Source organism: Chiroxiphia lanceolata, chromosome 1 (assembly GCF_009829145.1).
Source record: "Chiroxiphia lanceolata isolate bChiLan1 chromosome 1, bChiLan1.pri, whole genome shotgun sequence".
NCBI classification, from domain to species: Eukaryota; Metazoa; Chordata; class Aves; order Passeriformes; family Pipridae; genus Chiroxiphia; species Chiroxiphia lanceolata.
Genome location: NC_045637.1, coordinates 20,465,796 through 20,487,174, shown reverse-complemented (window position 1 = coordinate 20,487,174; position 21,379 = coordinate 20,465,796). Strand labels below are relative to the sequence as shown.

Sequence of the window (21,379 nt, the reverse complement as noted above, 5' to 3'; positions counted from 1 at the left end):
AAACAATACCTCATGCACAACCTACCTCTTCCCTGCCAATAGTTCACAAGATGGCATTTGAATTCAAGCTTAAAAATACATGTGTTCAGCAGCCTTACTTTCAAAAGCTACTGAAGAGATTGCTACTCATCCTCAAAAACCCAGCTCTGAAGGCATGTATCAGTTTTAGATGGAAAGCATTACATACAATTTAGAGCACTCAAGATTCCTCTAGCTTGAGACTTCTAGAAAACTTGAACTATCTTCAGTCCTACTGAGATTTGCAATCTTAAATGTATATATATAGCTCAAAACAAAGTTGAACACAACTTAACATTGACTCCCCCAATACTTAACTGTATTAAAAACTAAGTTTTATAATTTATAGAATTCCATTTACATTGCCTTGAGCTTTTACTTTTACTGATGTTCTCAGCTCTGAAAAACAAAGTTTTTAAATTGTGCAACTTCATTGGTTAAGTAGAAGTTTTTATCATGGAAGCATCAATGACTCCAGAATGACTTTTTATTACTTTTGAAGATGATGGCATGCTCACTACTATTCTTTATTTTTATGCTAGTTAATTGCCCAGTATAGCTACTTCAGTTTTCAAGGTCACAAGTCTTATCTGAAACACTGGTCTTCATAGTGAGAGTTCAGTAACACTCTTTCATTGTTGAAAACTATTGTATGTGCATCAATATTTTTATGGAGTGTTAAATCATAGTTACAGAGAAAGACAATGAATCTTTTGTTGTGTTTAATTACAAAAGATTGCCATATGATTCCATTATACTGTAATTCTGAAAAATAACTTAAAATATATCCAAAGCAACAGTGGTTAATTCAATTAAAGTCAAACTAAAGATAAAAGAAAATTTTAATAATTGCACAGCTTTTTAACAGATCCAGTACCAAACTCTGACTGCCACTACATGTCTGGATTTTCCAGAATTATTCTATGAGGAGATTTCATTTTAGTAAAAAACAAGATCTTAGGTCACCTTTGTGAGGTTTCATGATGAAAAATGGGTCTGAGCTAGCCAGGTTTTTCCTGTAAATTTTAATTACTACACATGTTCATGTACATCGAACCTCAAATGTCCCACACAGGGTTTGTTCTGCAGGAGTTTGTTCCAAGTTACCTGTACTAAAGGACTTGCACATCTGAGCATGACAACTGCACTGTCTTAAAAGACTTCCTTCAGCTAACCCTGCCTAAAGAGACTTGTGAGCACAGATCCGTCACAAACTGGTGAAGCCTAATTTTGGAGAAGAGGACAGCAAGCCAAATTTGAAAAGTACAGAACCATTTTGAAACAGAAACTTATTGATCTTTATTATAATCACAACTACCCATCCAACAAGAATGAGGGATTCTACGGTGTTCATTTTAGGCATTTATTAATAAGTTTGTGAATGAAGTTTAGTGCTAATTTAGCTCCTGAAAAATCTTTACAGTATCTTCTTTCTGATACATTTTCAAAGCCTCTCATGCAAACCTTTCCTCTTTTCCTCTCCCGAACCCTTTGCGGCAGATCACAGCTGCTTGTGAACATGTAAGCACGAAAGAACATGTAATGGTCTTGTAACTATTTTTCTTACATGTTCAGCAATATCTGCTAACAGTAAACTTTGCTGTATTAATTGCAACACATAATACAATTTAATCCCAACTCTAAGACTGCGCAGCAGGATTCTTAGACTAGGACTTTTCTTCTATTTCTCAGAGGAGCTTTGTAACTTTAGTTAATTGAAAATGTCTTTCAAAGTTGTTATGATAGAAACCTCATTCATTAATCAAATTAAGAATTGTGCTAATCATCTATATGAGAATCTGGATGACTAGACACTATTAGTTGCCATTTACTGGCTTTTACTTTGTTACTCGTTCATGTTACTTTTATATGATATTACAGCCTTGCCTTTTCCATCATCTTTTCTATGGGCATGGTGGTACCCAAGCACATGTGGATATCAACTAGCATTCTGCATTAGAAGTTTTAATTCTTCTTTCACAAATTTCCAAGTGCTATCTTGCACAAGTGCTAACTTACACAATGTTAATAGAGAACATATAATTAGATCTACCAATCTAATGCAAGAGGGGTTCTATAGTGTGCATTACTGGCATGCATTATCAACAGAAAGGCCTGCAAAAAAAACCTGAGCGGTGTTACTGTATTGTGATTTTGTCCAATGGCTAATCATTAGCGTAATGTTATTGACCTGAAAGGAAGAAAAGGAAATGCTGTAGAACAAAAGAATGCAGATGAAAGTTAAAAAAAAATCTTTATTTCAGTCTCCTTAAAATTTAAGTCGTCTTCCTGCTATTTTGAAAGCTTACCTGATTTGGTGAACAAACAGGAAAATCTTCAACCGGTGGAATTAAACCCTGGGCAATTAATTGTCCATAGGATGGAGGAGCTTCTCTTCTTAACAGCTCAGCCTCAACCCTTGACAAATGAGTTTCAAATGATCTTTTGAAGAGAAAAGAAATTTCAGAATATATAAGACACTGATTTATACATATTTTAAAGATTAAAAGTACATCAGACTATTATAATCTGAAACAAATTTCAGCAGCAGAAGTTTTGCTAATTTAATTGAAATTTAATTGACAAAGAATATACAATATGTCCTTTCAGTCCTATGGGTCTGTCCATGGGTCCTATGTCCCATTCCTATGGGTCTGTCCAGCTGAAATAAGAACAAAAAAATCAACCCAAAAATAAATTCCTTAAAAAACAAACAAAAAAAAACCAGCCCAAAAATACGGGCTAAATATAAAAAGCACCATGAGAGATGCTCACATTATTTTATAAAAACTGAAGAATGCATAATCCTGGTATGAGCTAGTCTACAATAGAAGAAAAGAAACATGCTGTCAAATACAGAACTGAAACATTAATTGCAGTTTAATTAATTGCAGTTTGTACCACACTTTCTTTTTGGTAACAACACTTGAAAGCTTAACCCTCAATAGTTAAGAGATCAGAATATATCCTCTTTTCTTCACTGAGAGAGTGGTCAGTCACTGGAACAAGCTCCCCAGGGAACTGGGTCATGGCACCAAGCTTGTCAGGGTTCAACAAGCATCTGGATGATGCTAAGCCATAGGTCTCAGCAAGGTTTAGTTTTAGATGTCCTGCCAGGAGCAGAGTCAGATTCTAGGTTCCAATTTGAGATACTCTTATGGTTAACTAACCTCTTTTTACTCTCAAAGAAAAAGGAACAATGTCTTTAGAAATCATGCACAACAATGTCTGTACAGTAATAAAACTGCTTCAAGTACAAACAAAAAAGACACAAAACCATTTAATACATTTGAACTCTCAAGACCATCTGTTCTACTCACCTTCGCTCAAACATCCTGAGTGAGTACAATTTACAAGTACATCCCAGTGCAATGACAAGCAGCAATCCACAAATAAGACTCCCAATGACAGCTGCAGTTATCACTCTAGTGGGCACAATGACTGGGCAATTCTCTTCATCGCTGCCATCGCCACAGTCATCTTGAGAATCACAAACCCAGCTCTCAAACACACAGCGGTTATTTTTGCAGTGAAAATTTCCTGGCTGACAGAAGAAACAATTCTTTTCATCCGAACCATTAGGGCAATGATTCTGGTAGTTGCAGCGATCTGAACGAGGGTAGCAAACACCATTTCGAGAGCAGGGAAACTCATCTCTTTGGCACATGGTGCAGTTGGTTTCATCTCTTCCATTTGGACAGTGCCAGTAGCCATCACAGCGTTGCTGCTCTGTGTAGCAACCCCAATTTCCACCGCATGGGATTTCCCAGGGCAAACAGAAGCCATCTACTTGATACGTTGCATTGAATCCTCTTGCAGCATTCACTTTGTCAGCACAAAAATGCACTCTTATCTGTCCTGAGGATGAAACAACTGTGAGGGGAGCATGAGAGTCAAACGCTGTTAGTACACGCAACAGCCTCCGTGGATTCTCCTCTAATCCATCATATATTTTAACATAGTCTCCATAACCTGTACCATCAAGTTTAAAATCAGTGAATCGCAAGATTACTTTGCGATGATCACCGGTGTCTATCAGCCAGGTGCAGTTGCTGCCAGGTGGGTAGAAGTCAGGATAGTTGGGAGAACTGAAAGTACCATAAAAGTATTTCAACCACTGCCCACATGTTGGCACAGCACAGTCTATTTCATCTCCTAGGTCAAGACAATCAATGTTACCATCACATTTTAAAGACTCTGGAAGGCAAGTGTAAAGCTTGGTGAAGCGGGAAAGACACTGGAACTGATTGGAAGCACAAGGTTGAAAGGAAGTAGCTGTCGGAGGATTAGCTTTGGCACAGATTTCTTCGTCCGAGTTGTCTCCACATTCATCCATATTATTACATTTCCAGCTTTCTGGAATACACTTCCCATTAGCACAATGAAACTGGTCACAATCACAACTTGGTTCATCAGATTTCCCTGAAAGAAAAAAAAAATATCTTAAGAGTTTAGCACTTCCATGGTTTGTGTTGCATACGCATTTGCTGCAGCACGTACTCCAGAATGGCAAACCAGCTACTTGAAGTCTCTGTAAAAAACAGCAACTTTCAGTAAATTTCAGGATAGAACAGTTTTTTTCAAGTCGAATTTCCATCAGCAAATCTGCATGAACCTTACCCTTAGCTGCTTCCAGTCAATTAACTTTAACCCAATCAAGAAAACAATGCTCATTTATAGCTATTGAGAAATCTGACTTCTGAAGTGCTAAAAATAAGTTAGAAAAATACTGTTTCTCTTCTCTCTCACTCAAAATACAGAAACATTTTGTGCTGCAGTACTGGTAACCTCCTCAAATTCCTTCCCATTAAAAGCTTTCTCTCTTCTGCTTTCATAGGTTTCTACTTGGTACCAAAGAATCTATGGCAAGAGAAAAGCTGACAGCTGAAGATTACATATTACTGCAACCAAAGAGGAACCTCTGTCCTTAAGTCCTCCCACTGTTTGCTCCTGCCTCTCCTCCAGTAACTGAGAGCGCAGCAAATGCAGAGATGCATGCTTGCCTGAACAAAAAACAGTACTTTAAAAGTTAAGAATCCAGGTAATGGTCCAGAAAATGTGGAGGTGAGGGTTTTGTGGGGTTTTCTGGTCTGGTCTCTCTTTTTTTTTTTTTTTTTTTAATTATTACAGGGAGAAGAAAATGTCAAGAGACACCTTTATTGAAGAAAATGTGGTCTACTGGCTACTACCACACTTATAACATCAAGGATATTTTTCAGGCCTTCACTGATTAAAGTTCCAACCATGTGAAACACAGAAACATACCTGAGAACCAAGTTAATTCAGCTCTCCAACATTTAAGCTGAGTCAAATACCACGGTATCATTTTAAATCACTATTATTTCTAAAAACCACAGTACAGACTGTAAAATTGGCTATAAAACAAACTGTCATGGTCAATCCCCCCAAAAATTTAAAAAACCATCTGCAATGCACATGGTCCTACATAGCAGTAATTTGGAAAATAAATTAGACAAATATATACCCATTCTAAGTAACACCATACTTAAGGCTTTAAAAAGGAAACAGGAAAGACAGCATGATGAACTCACTAAAATCCAGATGTTCCCAGGAGAAGCACGTTCTCTCTTTTTTTACAAGAGGACAATTCAGATTTGAATGAAGGTCATCTAATCAAATCACCTGCTCAAAGCAAGGCTAACTGAACTTATTAGGCTCTTAAGGGCCTTCTTCAATCAAGTATTTTTAATGTTCCAGTGCTTAAATATTCAACATGATAAAAGTCTTCATAGTGAGCCTGAATTTTCCTTGCTGCAACTAATCTGCTGTGATAGGTCAAGTCATATCATACCTCTGTTCCCCTTTTTTCTACTTTAGTGCATATTAGAAGGCATTAAGAATAAATACTGTTTCTTAAAATAAATTTTTTTTAAATGTGCAATGCATTTTTAAAATTTCACAAATGCTAAGGTTTTTAAAAAGTGAATGCAGGAAAAAATGGAATCAACAGGAGTGATAAACATTATAAGCACTGCTGAAGAGTGTTTAAGTCAACAAATTTGGTGACAAAGAGTGAAAGGAGAGCAAAATGCATGTGCTGGCAGTGATCAATTTACAGAAAATGTTCATTGCACTAAAAAACACGAAGAATAGATGTAGTATAAATGATACCATCTTCTTGTTCTGTTACATATATATGCATATTTTTATATATATAGTACATTCACACATGCTTCATAAAATTAGGACGTCAAATAGAACCTTGGCCTTGACTTCAAAACTTGTAAAACTGAACTACTAGACTTGTCCTACCTAAATTGAATGACTATGCTCCAAAGGTGGAGGTAATACTAGTAGAATATGTGTCATTAGTATCAAAACATGATTTTTTCCCTCTCTTGCCATATTTATCATACTCAGAAGTCTACCTAACTAATTTAACCAACTAATTTTAGTCCAATGAAAACATTTCAAATCTCAAACTATGTTAAAAAAAACCTTCCAGGTGCCTGGTATTAACAGCTAACTTTTTTCTTCCCCAAATCATTTACTCTGCTTATTGCTATCATTGATTCCCACTTTGAATATTCAAGTTGTGCATGGGATCAAAATACCTTAACTAACATATATCTTCCCTAATTTCAATAAACCTTGAAGTGACTACAGGTATTTCCTGTAAAGGGAATTATCCTCCTACATGGAAATACTTCTTGAAAGATGAAACAAAAAGTGAAAGCATAAAATTATACTAGGTATCATTTGAAACATACCAGCAAAGTAGGCTAATCTGAAGCCTTTTCTGGAGATGCTATCATCTGAATGAAACCTGATCCAAACATGATCCTGTGAAGAGATGTATGGTGAGGGAATGGAAGAGCCGCACGCTCTGTAGCCTTCAACGTTCTTGTAGCTTCCAATTGTTAACCAATCTGAGCTGCACCGCCGAGATCCCTGAACATCAAAATCTTGAAAGCTGAAAAACAGAAAAGGTCAAAATTGCTACTGAACTGGATGTTACACAACCAAGCTGATGAATTACTACACATAAAAATGGAAATTAGCTGTAAGTTTTTTTACCACGAAATAAAAGAGCAGCTTCTCTATCCCTGTAAGAATAGGACTTAACCTTGTGGTGATACTTTTATATTATGAGGACAACAAGAACCCATTTAGTTAAACAAAATATTGCATCCACTACTTAAAGAAGCACAGTTTTTCTACAAAAAACAAACATTAAGTCTTCATATAAAAATAAATTCTGTTATTGAAATTGCTCTTCTGTGTCTCATTTAATGACTTTTATATATTAGTAAGTGGTTCTGTTTAACCCAAATTCCATCGGGATTTTAGCTAATTCTACACTTATGACAATGATATGATTTGACATTAAAAATACAGCCAAATTGGTCAAAATTATGTTTTCAGGTAAGACTTTCTCCCAATTGCACTACTCGGCTACCCAAACATTGTATTATGGAATGTCATGGTATGGCTACTATATCAAGACAGGCTGTCATGGTAATGAAGTGTGAACGGGAGACAATCTGGGCAAAACAGGTCTGTACAGACAACAGAGAAGTTTATCAGAACTTAAATGTGATATGAGTGGAAGAAAACAATGTGAAAGGGAAAAAATTAGTTTTATTAAAAAAAAAAAACAGTATGAAAAAGTTTAGAAAGTGTTCTAGTAGCTAAACAGTTTTACCCACTTTACATTGCATTTATGCCAGTTCAATATTTAGTAGAAAGATGGTTTAAATTAAGAAGCAATACTTGAAATGAATAACTGATGTCACAGCAAGTCTGTACTGGAAATCGAAGTAAATCTGCAGGCAATGCAGTTTCATGATTAAGTCTATGAAATGGTATTAACTTGTATCTTGATGCTCAAATAAACCAGTAATGGTGAATGAATTGATGAGAACTTCCATCTACGATACAAATTTTTGACATTACTACTTTAGAAAAGTGACAAGATTTGTGAAACTATGAGGAGCTCCCTGCATCAAAACTCAGCCTTTCCAAAACTGCAGTCATAGCTACTGACTCACTATTTGTCCCTGACATTTTTAAGCACACCATGAGACTTCACAGCAATGAAGCATTACAGAACTTCCTCTACACATTTTTAATGCAAAATTCTTATATTTCAGACACATTGAAAAGAATTCAAATAAATGAGCACATTGAACTTCTTGCTAGACACCAATTCCCAGCTGAAAACAAAGGCTACATGGCTGTGTGAGAGCAAATCAGATAACAGGAAAGGCAGAAAACAGACAAAACTGAAATCCTTCACTTACAGGAAGGAAGAGAAAACCAGTATACACAGCTGGCAGCTAAAAATGTCTAGTTAGTACTTCTTTGATCCATGTGGATAAAACAGGAGCACTGTTACCTTATAGTAATGATCTCCCCTGGGTTGGCATGGATGTACCAGCTACAATTAATTCGGGCAGGATACTCAGAGGGCCACCCTGGACTTGTGATCGTTCCACTTGGTGATCGAATTTGTTCTGGAATATCTCCACAAGCTGAAAAATACATATATATAGAAAGCAATTGATTAATTCCACTTTTTTAAAGCCAATAGGACAGAAAAAACCTCCAACCAATCAGAACTAATTAGATTATATACCGATTAAAAAACCCCAACTTCTAAAGGAGTTTGTAATGGAACATGTGAGTCAAAACATGCTTTTCAACATTGCCAGTGCAGCAGTTCTTACTTATATCAATTATTATTACAGATTAAAAAAACATTATTCTATACAGACTTTCACAACTTTAATAAAGTGAAAGATTTTGTATTTCATAATTTTATTTTTGGCCTTCACAAAGATTAAGTTCAATTTAACCATGAACTTAACACCTTAAACTGACAAGTGCATTGAAGGTACAAAATAAATTGAAGCTAAATTATCAAGTAGCTGAAATTTCTTGTCTTAGGTAGACCCAGTGTTTGACCACCATTTAAATACCTGCCTCCCAGTTCTTGACATGGAAATGACCTTCACACACATGATTCCAAATGCTTGAAAGGCAAAAAGCACTTACTGCAGCACACTTCATTTATAAATATGAAAAGTTAGGTTCATAAGAGATTATTCTTAAGAGAGACTTGTATTACTACTTTTCTGATAAAGGACTAGAAAGCTTGTATTTATAGGTCTAATTATATGCAACTGAAGTAACTCAGCCATTTGTATTCTTACTTTATTATACAGTAGCTTTCTGCATTGGCCTTAACTCAGCTGCTATTCCTCTTACAGGAGTGTTCTCAGCTCTGCTGATTTTATTTCAAGTCATGTATTTACTGAGTTTGTGGTTTTGTTTTCCTAGTTTTTTTCCCCTTAGCAGCCTTATATACAAACACCTGTCATATATCTGATTCACAACCTTCACGGTAATAGGAAGGCTACAATACTCTCACTGTAGACCTTCAAATTATGAAGAAGTTTCAGTGGTCAGAAAACACATTAAAAAATAATTGCCCTCTGTGTTTTTATTTTTCAGTTTTCTTACTGCTAGTCCAAAACCTGCAAGCTCCTAAAGTTTACTGGTAGCACAATCAGTTTACACACAATAGTTAAAACACAAGAACTATAACAAATGAGGAAGCATTTTCATTATTGTCTAATCACCAAAAGCTTTTAGAATTTTTATTTGATTAAAATAAATCACAACTGATACAGTAAACAAACACGATGAAAAATGAACTGCATTTAGAACAGTGCAAAAGTTGTAATAAAATAATTTGTAAAGAGGATTTTTTTTTCTATTTTTACAATCAAGCTTTCAAAATAATTTTGCAATACTATAAAGACCTGAAATTATTGTCTAGCTCTAATACAATGAGAAGTTATACTCTTAAATTATTATTATTATTATTACTTTAAAATATTTCTGCATGGCATTACAAATCCATTTCTGAAAAATATGTTTAGAAGTATTAAAAGATAAAAGTGCTGGCAAAATGTCAGAATTTTCTGTGTTAGCTTAAATACGGTAGCAAAAATAAACTCAGTAAGTTTACTGTTTTCCTGTACAGCTGTAAGAGAACATTGCTTTAAATGGTTTTTCACATGCTTCTTTTTAGAGCTTTATTCATGCTGCAAAGTATTAACATTAACTACAGAACATAAGACCTGCCCTTATATCTAGGGACAAAAAAGTCACAAAATACAGAAAGATTGCACTTGAACATGTATCGTTCACTTTTGTTTTAAATTTTCAGCAAACCCTATAGGTGGTGCTCTAAGACCATGATATTTTGGAACACAGCTCCTGTGTAAATGATCTTGTGATACTTTACATTTGTTCAGGCAAGAAACAGAAGGTCAGGAAACAAAAACTGGTTATTCAGTTTTTGAAGTAAAATAGCAGTTTTAACTGTTTCAGAAAAAAAATTTGCAAAAAACTAGAAGAAAGTATAAAACATTTTGTACCAAGCCTGCAAATGTTGGCAAACATTTCCACATACTACTTGGTTACTACTGAAATAGTGCTCAGCTTAAAATAAGTTACCTGCAGGTGAAATTTATACTACTACAACATTCACCTGATATTAGATATTTACAAGCTGACAGACATGATTTTGTTACTGAGAACCTCTAAAGAAGCTTTTAAGTTTGCCTGACAAAAGGAAACTTTGCACTAAAATACACGAAAATGATCCATCCAATATATATTCATTCAGTTTTAGAGAGTTCAACCCCAAAAACTTAAACATGCTAAAAACGTAAGTACAGTATGTCTCCGTTGAATAGGAACCTCCAAACACTGCTAGCAACTGTAAACTACAATGTAACCGGCTGGGCAAGTTCCTGTGCTGGCACAGCACTCCCAACAACTCTCATCTGCTCAATCCAACCCCTGCAGCAGCACAAACAGTAACTTCAATGCAAGTTCGAATGGAAGAAATTCTGCACTAAAATCCTGTATAACCAAGGTGATACTTCGAGAAAACCATGAAAACTCCCAGTTTTACTCAAATTCAGGATTTTTTTATCCTTTGTTTGCAGAGTCAGCCATATCCCTATAGTTTCTATATTCTTTTAATAAGATGGCTTTTTCTCTGTTTCCACTAAAGCTCACATTAAAGAGCTGAGGGCAAAATATGACCAGTTGCAGCACCACCCAATATGGGAAGAGAGAAGCAGACTATGGAGGGCATGAGGAAGCAAGAATGATCGCAGGCACAAAACAGGGCAACAGCACTGTGCTAGTGCTGTAGAAGAGGGGAAAAAAATATGCATGACAAAGTGTGGGTTGAAAAAAAAAAAAGAATGGACTTGAAAAGGGAATTATAGCTTCCTTAACTTCAGGTTAGCTACATATGCTAAATGCACTTGCATACTTGGCATATATTCATGTAATAAACATCTCTTACTTATAACTCAGGAGACAACAGAAATCTCCTCTTTGCTTAAAAAAATGTTAAAAGGTCAAGATGAACTGTGCAGAAGCCGCACTTCAGAAGTGCTATCATTTTGAGAGAGAATAATTTCTCAGCAAGATTTTTTAAATCAAGGATAACCTTTTGAAATAGAACAGTTTTAAAGAGAATATACTTTATAAATATAATAGCGAGCCTTTAAAATCAGTTCCTGTCTCTCTGCCTAACCAGAATGTTTCTCCTAGACCTTTTGGAACTATAATTTAAGATACATTTTATTCATGTGTTTGAAAACATGCAGAATGTGAGCAACATCAAGGACATGGGATTGCAACCAAGGCAGAAGCAGAAGTGAAAGTGAGAAGGTTGCATCGAAGAAAGCAAAGACACCCAGTGATGCGTGTCTCAGATGTTCTCAAGTCTCATGCTGGTGGCTGTAAGATTTGGAGGGAGAACCTTCTACGTGGGTGTTGCCTCTGCCTACATTCCCTTCAATGCCCTTTTATCCTTGAGTACAATTCTGCTCATCCATCTCCTACCTGTTTTAAACTCTTTCCTTTGAGAACCTTTATTTTGCTAACAATCTATTTGCAAATTTGTTACTTTGCTATTACTCTTCAGTACATTACAATACTGCAGTTAGGACTGAAGATGTTTCACGTACTATAGTGCAAAATAATGGTCAAAAGAGCTGTGCACATCATTTTCTGGTATATGTGGATTTTCCTGTAGATTTTTAAAAATAGGTACAACAGTTTTTCTTGTTTCCTTCTTCCTAAAATTTGTTTACCACCCCACATTACAGAACATTACAATAAACTACCTACGGGATGTTAACTGGTAAACAGAAGAGAGCCAATGAAAACTTGACCAAATTCAATTAGCAAGTTATAACATGCAAATAATTAAGAAACCTATGTAAAAATTCTGTAACAAGATCTAGAGAAGTAAAGTACCTATAGTAAGTAAGAGTGAACAACATGTCAAGGAAAAAAGTCACTTCAGAAAAGCAGGGAGAGGGAGATTAGGGATTTATCTTCACAGTAATGCCAGAAGATTAGTTGAAAAGATAAAAGAATTAGCTTTCAATGTGAACCACACGATGATAAGGTATGCATTATATTGGACATGGTAAGGACATGAATGCGGCTGGATAAATGATCTGAAGGTGTTTAAAACAGCTTAGAGTAAAAAGAGAATAATATTGTGATAAAGTCTAAACCATGAATAGGGAGGGTAATTATTGCATTGTAACTCTCAGGAGCCACTGAAAGTCTTATTTGCAGAACTACAGGGGAAGAAGGCATAGGAATCTTTGCCTCCAGGACAAGCCAAAAAGCATTATAAATTAAAGCCCTTTGCTCAGCAATACAGAGACACACTCAGCAAAATGAAATAGTTTTTATATATATATAAATATTTATATATATAATCATCATATATAAACTATATATATATATATAAACTCTCTCTATATATAAATAAAAACAGTTGTTAATGAACAACTGTTTACACCAGTGCTGAAATTCTTCAAAATGGAGAGTGAGGGGGGAGACTGGGGAGATGGAGGAATTGGTTTTGCAGTTGTGACAATTACGGCTCAATATACCTCAAAGGCAGACCTCAAAATATTTCTGAATTTTTCAGATTTTAAAAGCATAAACACTTTTCTCTACACAAGAGACAACATTTCACTATTGCTGCTGGTAGAAAAAGCATGTTCATATATTAGAGTACCTGTAACTTGAAAGATATAATATACAGCAGAAGCATAAATACCAAAGACCACAGAGGTCTGTGCTACTAAAACATAATTTAGGAAGGTATGTCACGTAGCCTTAGAGCAGCAGCATGACAGAAAATCTACCATTGAGACAATCATTTCATTTTAAATCCTGTCTCAGTAGCAACTGTTCAAGAAAATCACTTGCTTGGTTTCAACACCAAGTGAAAGTTGGATTTCGAAAGATTAAAGGCCAGATGTCTTTGGTTCTATTTCACAGAAACTCTGCTTCAAACTGTTCTGCTAAATATACAGCTGTCCAGGTATGCTTGAAAAACATATCACTTACAAGTTCAAAAATATGTTTGGGGCAACGAATTTATTTAAAAGGAACTAAAAAAATCATGTAATTCATCCCCATCTTTTACACTTGGGCCATGCACTTAACATTTAAGATGTATAAATAGGAGTAAGGAAAATGGCACTGGGTTGGGCTACATGCTTTCTTTGGGTTGTCATTAACAGACCATCCCCAGATCCATTATCTGAAAATTCCCCAGTGAAGAATTTGCACTTTATATTCAGACAGAAACTTTAGAGTGTGATATTTATTTTTTCCCATCTGGAAACACAGGAACATCAGAGCTACTTTTATATATATATTTTCTCTCTTTTTTTTTAATTTTCTTTTTTATTTATTTTTAAATGGACCTTTCCTCTCAGTAGTTAAAGGTCTATCTACCAGCTGCTGTTATCTTGCGTAGAAAGTACGTTGTGTTCTGCTCTTCTTGGCACTGCCTATTCAAGCATGCTGGCCAAAGTACTGGAAGCAGAGTCAAAAATTCCATTCACCTCTTGCCCAGCAGATGCTTTTCTGCCTGTATTGTGACCTGTGACATGACTGTTGCAGTAAACAAAGGGGTGTGAGGTTGTTAAAACACACCCTGAAAGCTGCATAGCTAGATTTTAGGCTGTGTATCTCATACATTCCAATTCCAGCAACAATTGTTCCAGCAGGGCAAGTAGCTATGCTGATATTTATTATTTACAGTGTGCCGTAAATGTACTATACATGATACTTGATGCATTACTACTGTTAAAAAGCAACAACATTTTTCATGATGCAGCACAAGAAAGGATATGAAAGGTCTTCTATAATTAGACTTTTAACAGTGTTTGAGTGGCAAACAATGAAAGGGAAATAGAAAGCAGTAGGGTGTAACAGAGACCATCCACTGACTGTACATTTATCCAAAAACTTAACTGTGAGCACAAGTAGAAATATAATGTTTGAAGCAATACTGCAAGCATAACTGCAGTGAGATGTGCAAGTTGTTTTCAAAAAGGACAAGTTTGCATTTTGACCCATTTTAGAAGAAGGGTGTGTGAAAATCAGTTTGATTTCTAGGGATTAGTGCCAGCTTCCCTATGGAAAGAATCAGGCTTGTATTCTTCTACCTGCTGAGGAGTGTTTATCTCCCCATTTGCACATATCCTGTGTATCTGTATCATAAAACACACCCAGCAGCTTGGCTGATGCTGCACAACATCTGAAGAACAAAGACTGTACAATGGCCACACAGTCACATCACTAACACAGAGTAGTCCCGACCGTGGCTGCTGCCTGGAAGAGGCCTGAGACTGACTGACTGGAAGAGAACACAGCAACCTTGGAGCAATGTGTGCTGCTTTTATACTCCATATTCTCCCAGCATCTCAGTCTCTCAGTTTCACGAGTTCTAAAATGTTTTTTTTTTTCTTGTATTAAGGAAACAGTGCAGTCAAGTGTACAGTAGTTTCAGTTACTGCTTCAATCTAATCAGGTGAAATGCATAACTCTTGGATTTATATTATTTGACAGTAGCAATGTCCAAAATTACATTTCAGTAAATTTCATTTCACAAAAACTTTACTGTGGAAAGAAAATATCAATTCAACTTAAACCAACTTTTCTCTTAGTTCAATGTTTGTATGGAAAAATAATTAAGCAGTCCACTTAGAAAGGCATAATCTGTTCATGAGCATGCAGGTATCAGTTTTATCTTATGAGAATTTTTCCATGTTCCAGTTGCTTCATTCCTTATTACATGCTGCAAAAGGCAGTAATAATTTTTATAGCCAAATATCTCTTCATAAGATACCAGGTGGCTTTCAATATTTACTATTTAAGTCATGCATGAAATTTAAACATTACAAAAAATGACTTACCCGTTGACACTCCTGAAATATGCACATTTTCAGAATGTTCTGCAAGAGCACCATTTCCTAAAATTAAACATAATGAATAAGCTAATTTCCAAGATAAAATTTGTAGAAATTCTTCAGATACCTTTTTACAGAACAGAACGAACAAAAATGAAGTTATTTTAATTAATATTAAACATTAAAGGTCCTACATTAATTTATGATAAAACTTAAAAGAGAAAACCTAGAGAAAAGTTACTATACAATAAAAAAACCTCAAGTATTGCCAATTTACTAGGAACAATTAAATATGCTAGAAAGTTAAGGAACAAGAGACTGTGGTAGAGTTTTGAGAAACTATGCATTTTAGATAGTAGACTTGTATGATTTTGTATCAAATGCTACTATATTTTCATGAAGGATTTATTTCAATGCATCTTCCGCATCTTCTCCTGGATCAAGATTTGTAAGTTAATGCTATGCAAATACAGACATCCAGGGGACTACAACCATCTATTTCACAACGAATTGCAGCCTGTACCCTTTATCCAGAAAGACAGTTCAAATACAGCAGGGAACTAGCTACCTTCAGCAGTTAACTCCTGGGAGTGCTCAGTAAAACTACGTACACTTGCGAAGATGAACAAGACCCATGTGGTCATCAAGAGTTACAGACAGAAAAGTTACCCCTCCGAATCCAATACTTTGCACTTCTCCAGAGTAAAAGCAGCCTGCTAAAGCAAATACCTTTGCTGATAGGTGGCAGCCCTGGTACATGCGATGGATCAAGTTGTATTTGTGCACATTTCTCCCACTGAACAGATTTCTCCTCTCCTTTATTCACCACCCTTTCTTTTAACCTTTACAATAAATTTTTAATAAAATCTTTCAGGCATTTCGGGAGGAGAGAGCTACTTTGATAAATAAGCTCCTCCTTTGAATATAGTCAGTGAATCTAAAATATAAAATACATCACTAAGCAAATCTTAAAACCATAACTCTTAATCCCTCAAAGTTTTGTAATATTGAGGATGTGCCATGTCACACAGGTTTTCATGCACGTGAAATCAGTTGTTGCACCAGCACTGCAATGTAAGTGTGGTATGTCTGGGTGACAAAAACCTTAAGTACACAAAGAAAACATAAATTCCTTTTATACTAACTTAAAGACTGTTACGAGCTGACCTAGAACATAATACACCTAAGCAGCCACAGCTCAGTGCTCCTCCACTGCAGTGGTTAAAAATAAAATGTTTCAGAAACTGCTCCCAGGGTTGACACCAAATGCACAAAGACATAATTTTTTATTTCTTAAAGACACCATACAGTTAAAAACCTGATGATCAGAATTTGCAGAAATACAGCAAGTATAATTCATTTATTTTTTAAAAAAATAAATTCCTTGGCTCCTGAAAGTTACGTTTCCCACCCCTTTTTCAATGTACAAATTTCACAACAGATATTTACTTATCAGGTTGCTTTGTCTCAATTTTTTTTTAAAAAATCCACACTGTAACAACTCTCCTCAATGTTCAAAAGCCTGAAGTATTTTAAAACAAAAACTATTTCAAATACTGTATTAGTGAGCAATTATTTTCCAATTAAACTATTTTCTAAGTAAAATATACTTCTAAGTTTTAAAAACCTGTTCTCCAAATAGTCCCTCCATTTTGCATATCACTGACATGCCAAGGAGTGCTGCCACTCTGATTTCATGCCTACAGTAAACTCAGCTCCCAATTTACAAAATAAGCATCTTTGCTGCAAAGTGATTTTAATTGTAACTGATTCCATAGAAACACATTTCTGATTGTTTTCTTTTATTTCCATCAGCATAAAAAAAATTAACATTTCGAGACCTTTTGTTTTAACCTAAAAATAGCTTACTAATATTTCATCTTTCAAATACATTAGGGATTATTAACCTTTTTTTTTCTTTGCAAAAAGGGGTACTTGCATGTTTATCTATAGTTGTTATTGAACATTGAAAATTAACAGCATGACAAAAAAGAAGGAACTCACAAACATTCAGAAATATGAAAAAAACCCCAAAACCTCAAGTAACTATGCTGAAGACAGTCAATACCTGGGCACGCCACTGATGCTCCCAGAATCTGAATTCCAGGAAAACAAAAACCTCAGAATACTAATGAAATTAGTTCTGATAAAAATATAGTAAGAAAACATGGAAAATACTGACATAACAATGAAGTGATGGAAATCAAAGCAAAGGAGAGAGAGAGAGAGAGAGAAAATATAAATCAGTAATAATGAGAAGCATATTAAAAAGGGAACTCACATCTAAATCTGGTACACACTGACCCAGAATTAGTGGGTTAAGAAAACTAAAGCCAATAATCAAAGACAGAGCACTTGATTATTTTCCATCTAAATATGCTTTACAATCTAGCAATTAATCTCTTGAGATAAAGTGATGTTACATTTATTGTCAATCTAACTTCAGTGATTAGTCAGAAGCAGCACTAACATGTCATGATGAAGGCTGATTTCAGATCCAATACTATAGTATCAAAATAAGGTGGGTTTTTTCAAAATTCTTTCCTTCCCAATAATCTTCCATTACATGAAAAATTAATCTGAGAAATCTGCCAGATTATTACTTCCTTTTCTTATTGGAAACTGTCACTGAAACAGAGCGTGTTCAGATGCCATTTAAGTGTTACTAACTGCTGACAGACACGTTCATGAATTTTTTGGGCAATGATCTTTATATGATCTCTACAATTATGTCACATATAAAGTGAGACTACTAGAATATCAATATATCAGATAACAGATCAGTAATTTCCATTAAGATATGGGAACAGAATTATCTTTGAAATTCCTGTTAGTCTATTTAACACAGCAGAGGACGAGTATGTAAAAAAAATTTCTTAGGTCACCAACAAGGTTTAAAGAAATATTTGTTATTGATTTCCATTTCAACACAGTGTTGGAAGACACACAGAGAAGCTCCTGCCTTCCATTCAGCCTGTAAGAGATCAAGATTGTTTTTCTAAAACCAACATCTTCATTCCTTTTTTTCTGCTGACTTCATAGAAGAGACCACTTGTGTAGCCAGGACTATACCCATCTTCTTCACATCCATTTATAAATATTTAGCAGAAATAGGCCACTTATTTTAAGTTGTATTAAACCAAGAAATGTTTGTCAACTTTAGCCCTGCAGCTTAAGATATGGTCAGCAACTGCATGTAAGTTAAATTCAATTGGAAAAGCTCAAGATAAAAACAAGTACTTAATATGTTTTTTCTAAAGAACAAAAAACCCCCCAAAGAATGTTTCCTAAATAGAATACAAGATATATTAAACTACTGGTAATCTATAGATTAAACAAAAGCATGGAAAGTACTTTTAATGGATTTCTATTGATGTGTACATGAGTTTGTTGCCACCACTCATAGTAATACCCCTAAAGATTCCTTGACTGCAATATAAAAAACCCAGCCAACTGGTTACTAAAAGAGTTAAGACTCTTGATAGAGTGTTTTACAGCATAGAATGACCCTCCAATTTCTGCCTTTCTGTCTTTGATAACTTTAACAATCTCTCAAATGGTCAAAGAGTGGTTATGGTCAAAGTTGTTTGTTGACTCTGACAGATGCATCTGTAAAATTTTATTTTACCTTCACAGCACAAAGCTAGTCCTTTTGACCTTCATCAGTTTTTTCTATTCCACTCAAATCCCCTGGGTTACAATGCCACCTCACCTTACGATCAGGCAGAAACAGACAAGTAGTTCCACAGACACTTGAATTAATTCCTTTTGATTCATGCCTCACAACTGGTTGACTACAGAAAAAAACAAGACAACACTAGGTTTGCCTTCAGGTTTTCCAGCAGTTGGGGCATTTCTCCCCTGCAAGTCTATGTGAAACAATGGTAAATTCCCCACACCCTACCCTGAAAAGCGAGACACTCTCACATCATCAATTCCCAGCAACCTGGTCCAAAGTCCTACACAGAGTCTGCAGAGGCAAACTGAATTACACAGAAAATAAAACCCACAGCCTTGGAAGGTATTTGACTCAGTAACTACTTCTAAGTTTCATCACAGGCAGGAAATTAAACACAGGCCAGGGGAGTGGGGCTGGCCACAACAAAAAATGTGGCACCAGCAAATACTCCAAACAAACAGCAGAGAAAAAGAATGCTCTTACACCTAGAAAACATGACATTTGGAAAAAGCAGCCACCAGGTTCTATGTATTTGAAACCCAGCCAGCAGCAGTGATGCTCAGCCTCAGTGTAGAGGCTACTGTAATGCAGTTGCCTTCATTTTAGGATGTGATCCCCTACATCCGTCCTTCCCCACAGCCTATACACCACAGCTCTCTCAAAAATGGAATGAGTATCAGAGTCAAAGGATTATCTGCATATAACTTTGGAGCACAAAACTATGCCTACAGTCCTGATACAAGCTTCTCCTTTGAGCTTTACTCAAATTCATGCAGTTTTCAAAAAGGCAAACAGACCCCCAGGCTCCCATAATGAAGTGTCCCTCTTAGTCAAAATATTCAGATTAAGAAAGGCAACCTTCTGTACTCCAGATATATATATGAACTTGAAAGCTTCAGACAAAGAACAAGTTTACCTAAATACTGGCATCTGAGATAGCAAATAATAACTCTCAAATGAAGCCTCATTTCGATTTTGACTTGACTAAAATTAGTAATACTAATTTAGTACAGTGAAGTGATGAATATTGCAAAAGTACACACAAAAATCTGGTACATGCAACTTTGTCCACTGTGATTGTAAAATCAAATTTTATAACTTTAATTTGACAAAACATCATATATCTAGTAAATGGACTGGATTTGGACCAAGAGTTGGACACGATGATCTCGGAGGTCTCTTCGAACCCAATCGATTCTATGATTCTATGATTCTATCTTGGGACTAAGCTAAATCCAGATTGTGTTTTACAGAAAAATTAATTTAAGTTTAAAATGAAAAATTAAAAGAAACAATTCACAGTGGCAAAGGCCAATTTAAGTTACCTTTATTTCTGCTGTTGCACCAAGTAGTTACTGTCCACAAAAAAACCCCCAAACAAACCACAAACCAACATGCACACCTATCTCCACTGAAGCTAAATTCTTCTTTATCAAGATTAAGCCTCTGCCATTATCTTTAACAGCTAAATTACAATCCCCCTATAAATAGAACTGTATAGATTGAAGAACTGCTGTAACTGAATGGCTGTGAAGAGAGAGCTTTTTCTACACTACCTTGAGTTAAAAGGTACTGTGGTGCATAATGAATGCTACATAAGCAGACTGGACAGGATATTTTTCTTGAACCACAATTATCAGGGACAGGAGATCAACAACACTTCCTGTATATAATGTGTTTCTAAACACCCTTTATCGTGGTACGTGTTCAACTTGCTTTACTTTAGACAATGTATTTCATGACCAAACTTCCTTTCTTCATCCTACTCCCAAAATTCCTTTGCACTCTGTACCTTATGAAGGGTAAGCTTAACTTGTTTACTCTGCCTTTTGTCAGCTGAAGTTACTTTGTAATAATCTTCACGAAATTTTGCTTCTAACTGACCAAATGTGGATGATGACACCAAAAAAAGGTTACTATATGTTTTCATGAACAATTTGGTGCTGCCTTCCATATTCCCTCACTAAAAAGTGATGGCCTAGTTCAAAACCAACAACAATATCCTCCTTCATCTACAGAAATGGCAGCTGGAAAGATACATGATGCCTCTGCAACATTCCAGGCTTTTTGGGAATGACTTCTTTTGTTACCACATTTTGTCACAGTCCCAGCCCACTTCCTGCAAACACCTAAGCACAGCTGTGTAGAAACAAGCTCCCCTTGAAGATGCCACTTTGTCACACTGAACCAGTCTGTGGGAGAAAAGTGGGCTACTGCCCACCCATCATACCTACCATCAATTCATAGCTGTGATGTTACATGTAGCTCAGAGTAGGGCATGCAGAAGACCAAAAGAAAAACAAGTACTACTACCGTCCTTCAGATAAACTACATGATCTTTAAAGGTTCCCCCCAACGCAAACCATTCTATGGCAAAAACATTTATTCAGTGTGTAAC

At 35.6% G+C, this 21,379-nt stretch overlaps 1 protein-coding gene across 1 annotated transcript in view; it reads right to left on the bottom strand.

Moving 5' to 3' along the window:
* LRP12 (LDL receptor related protein 12) overlaps positions 1–21,379 on the bottom strand; it is a 47,688-nt gene that overhangs the window by 4,395 nt on the left and 21,914 nt on the right. Inside the window, exons 2-6 of the mRNA XM_032676336.1 lie at positions 15,309–15,365; positions 8,378–8,513; positions 6,750–6,952; positions 3,339–4,440; positions 2,328–2,460 (exon numbers count right to left, since the gene is read on the bottom strand). Coding sequence (XP_032532227.1) covers positions 2,328–2,460; positions 3,339–4,440; positions 6,750–6,952; positions 8,378–8,513; positions 15,309–15,365 — 1,631 coding nt within the window. The remainder of the gene's footprint in view (positions 1–2,327; positions 2,461–3,338; positions 4,441–6,749; positions 6,953–8,377; positions 8,514–15,308; positions 15,366–21,379) is intronic.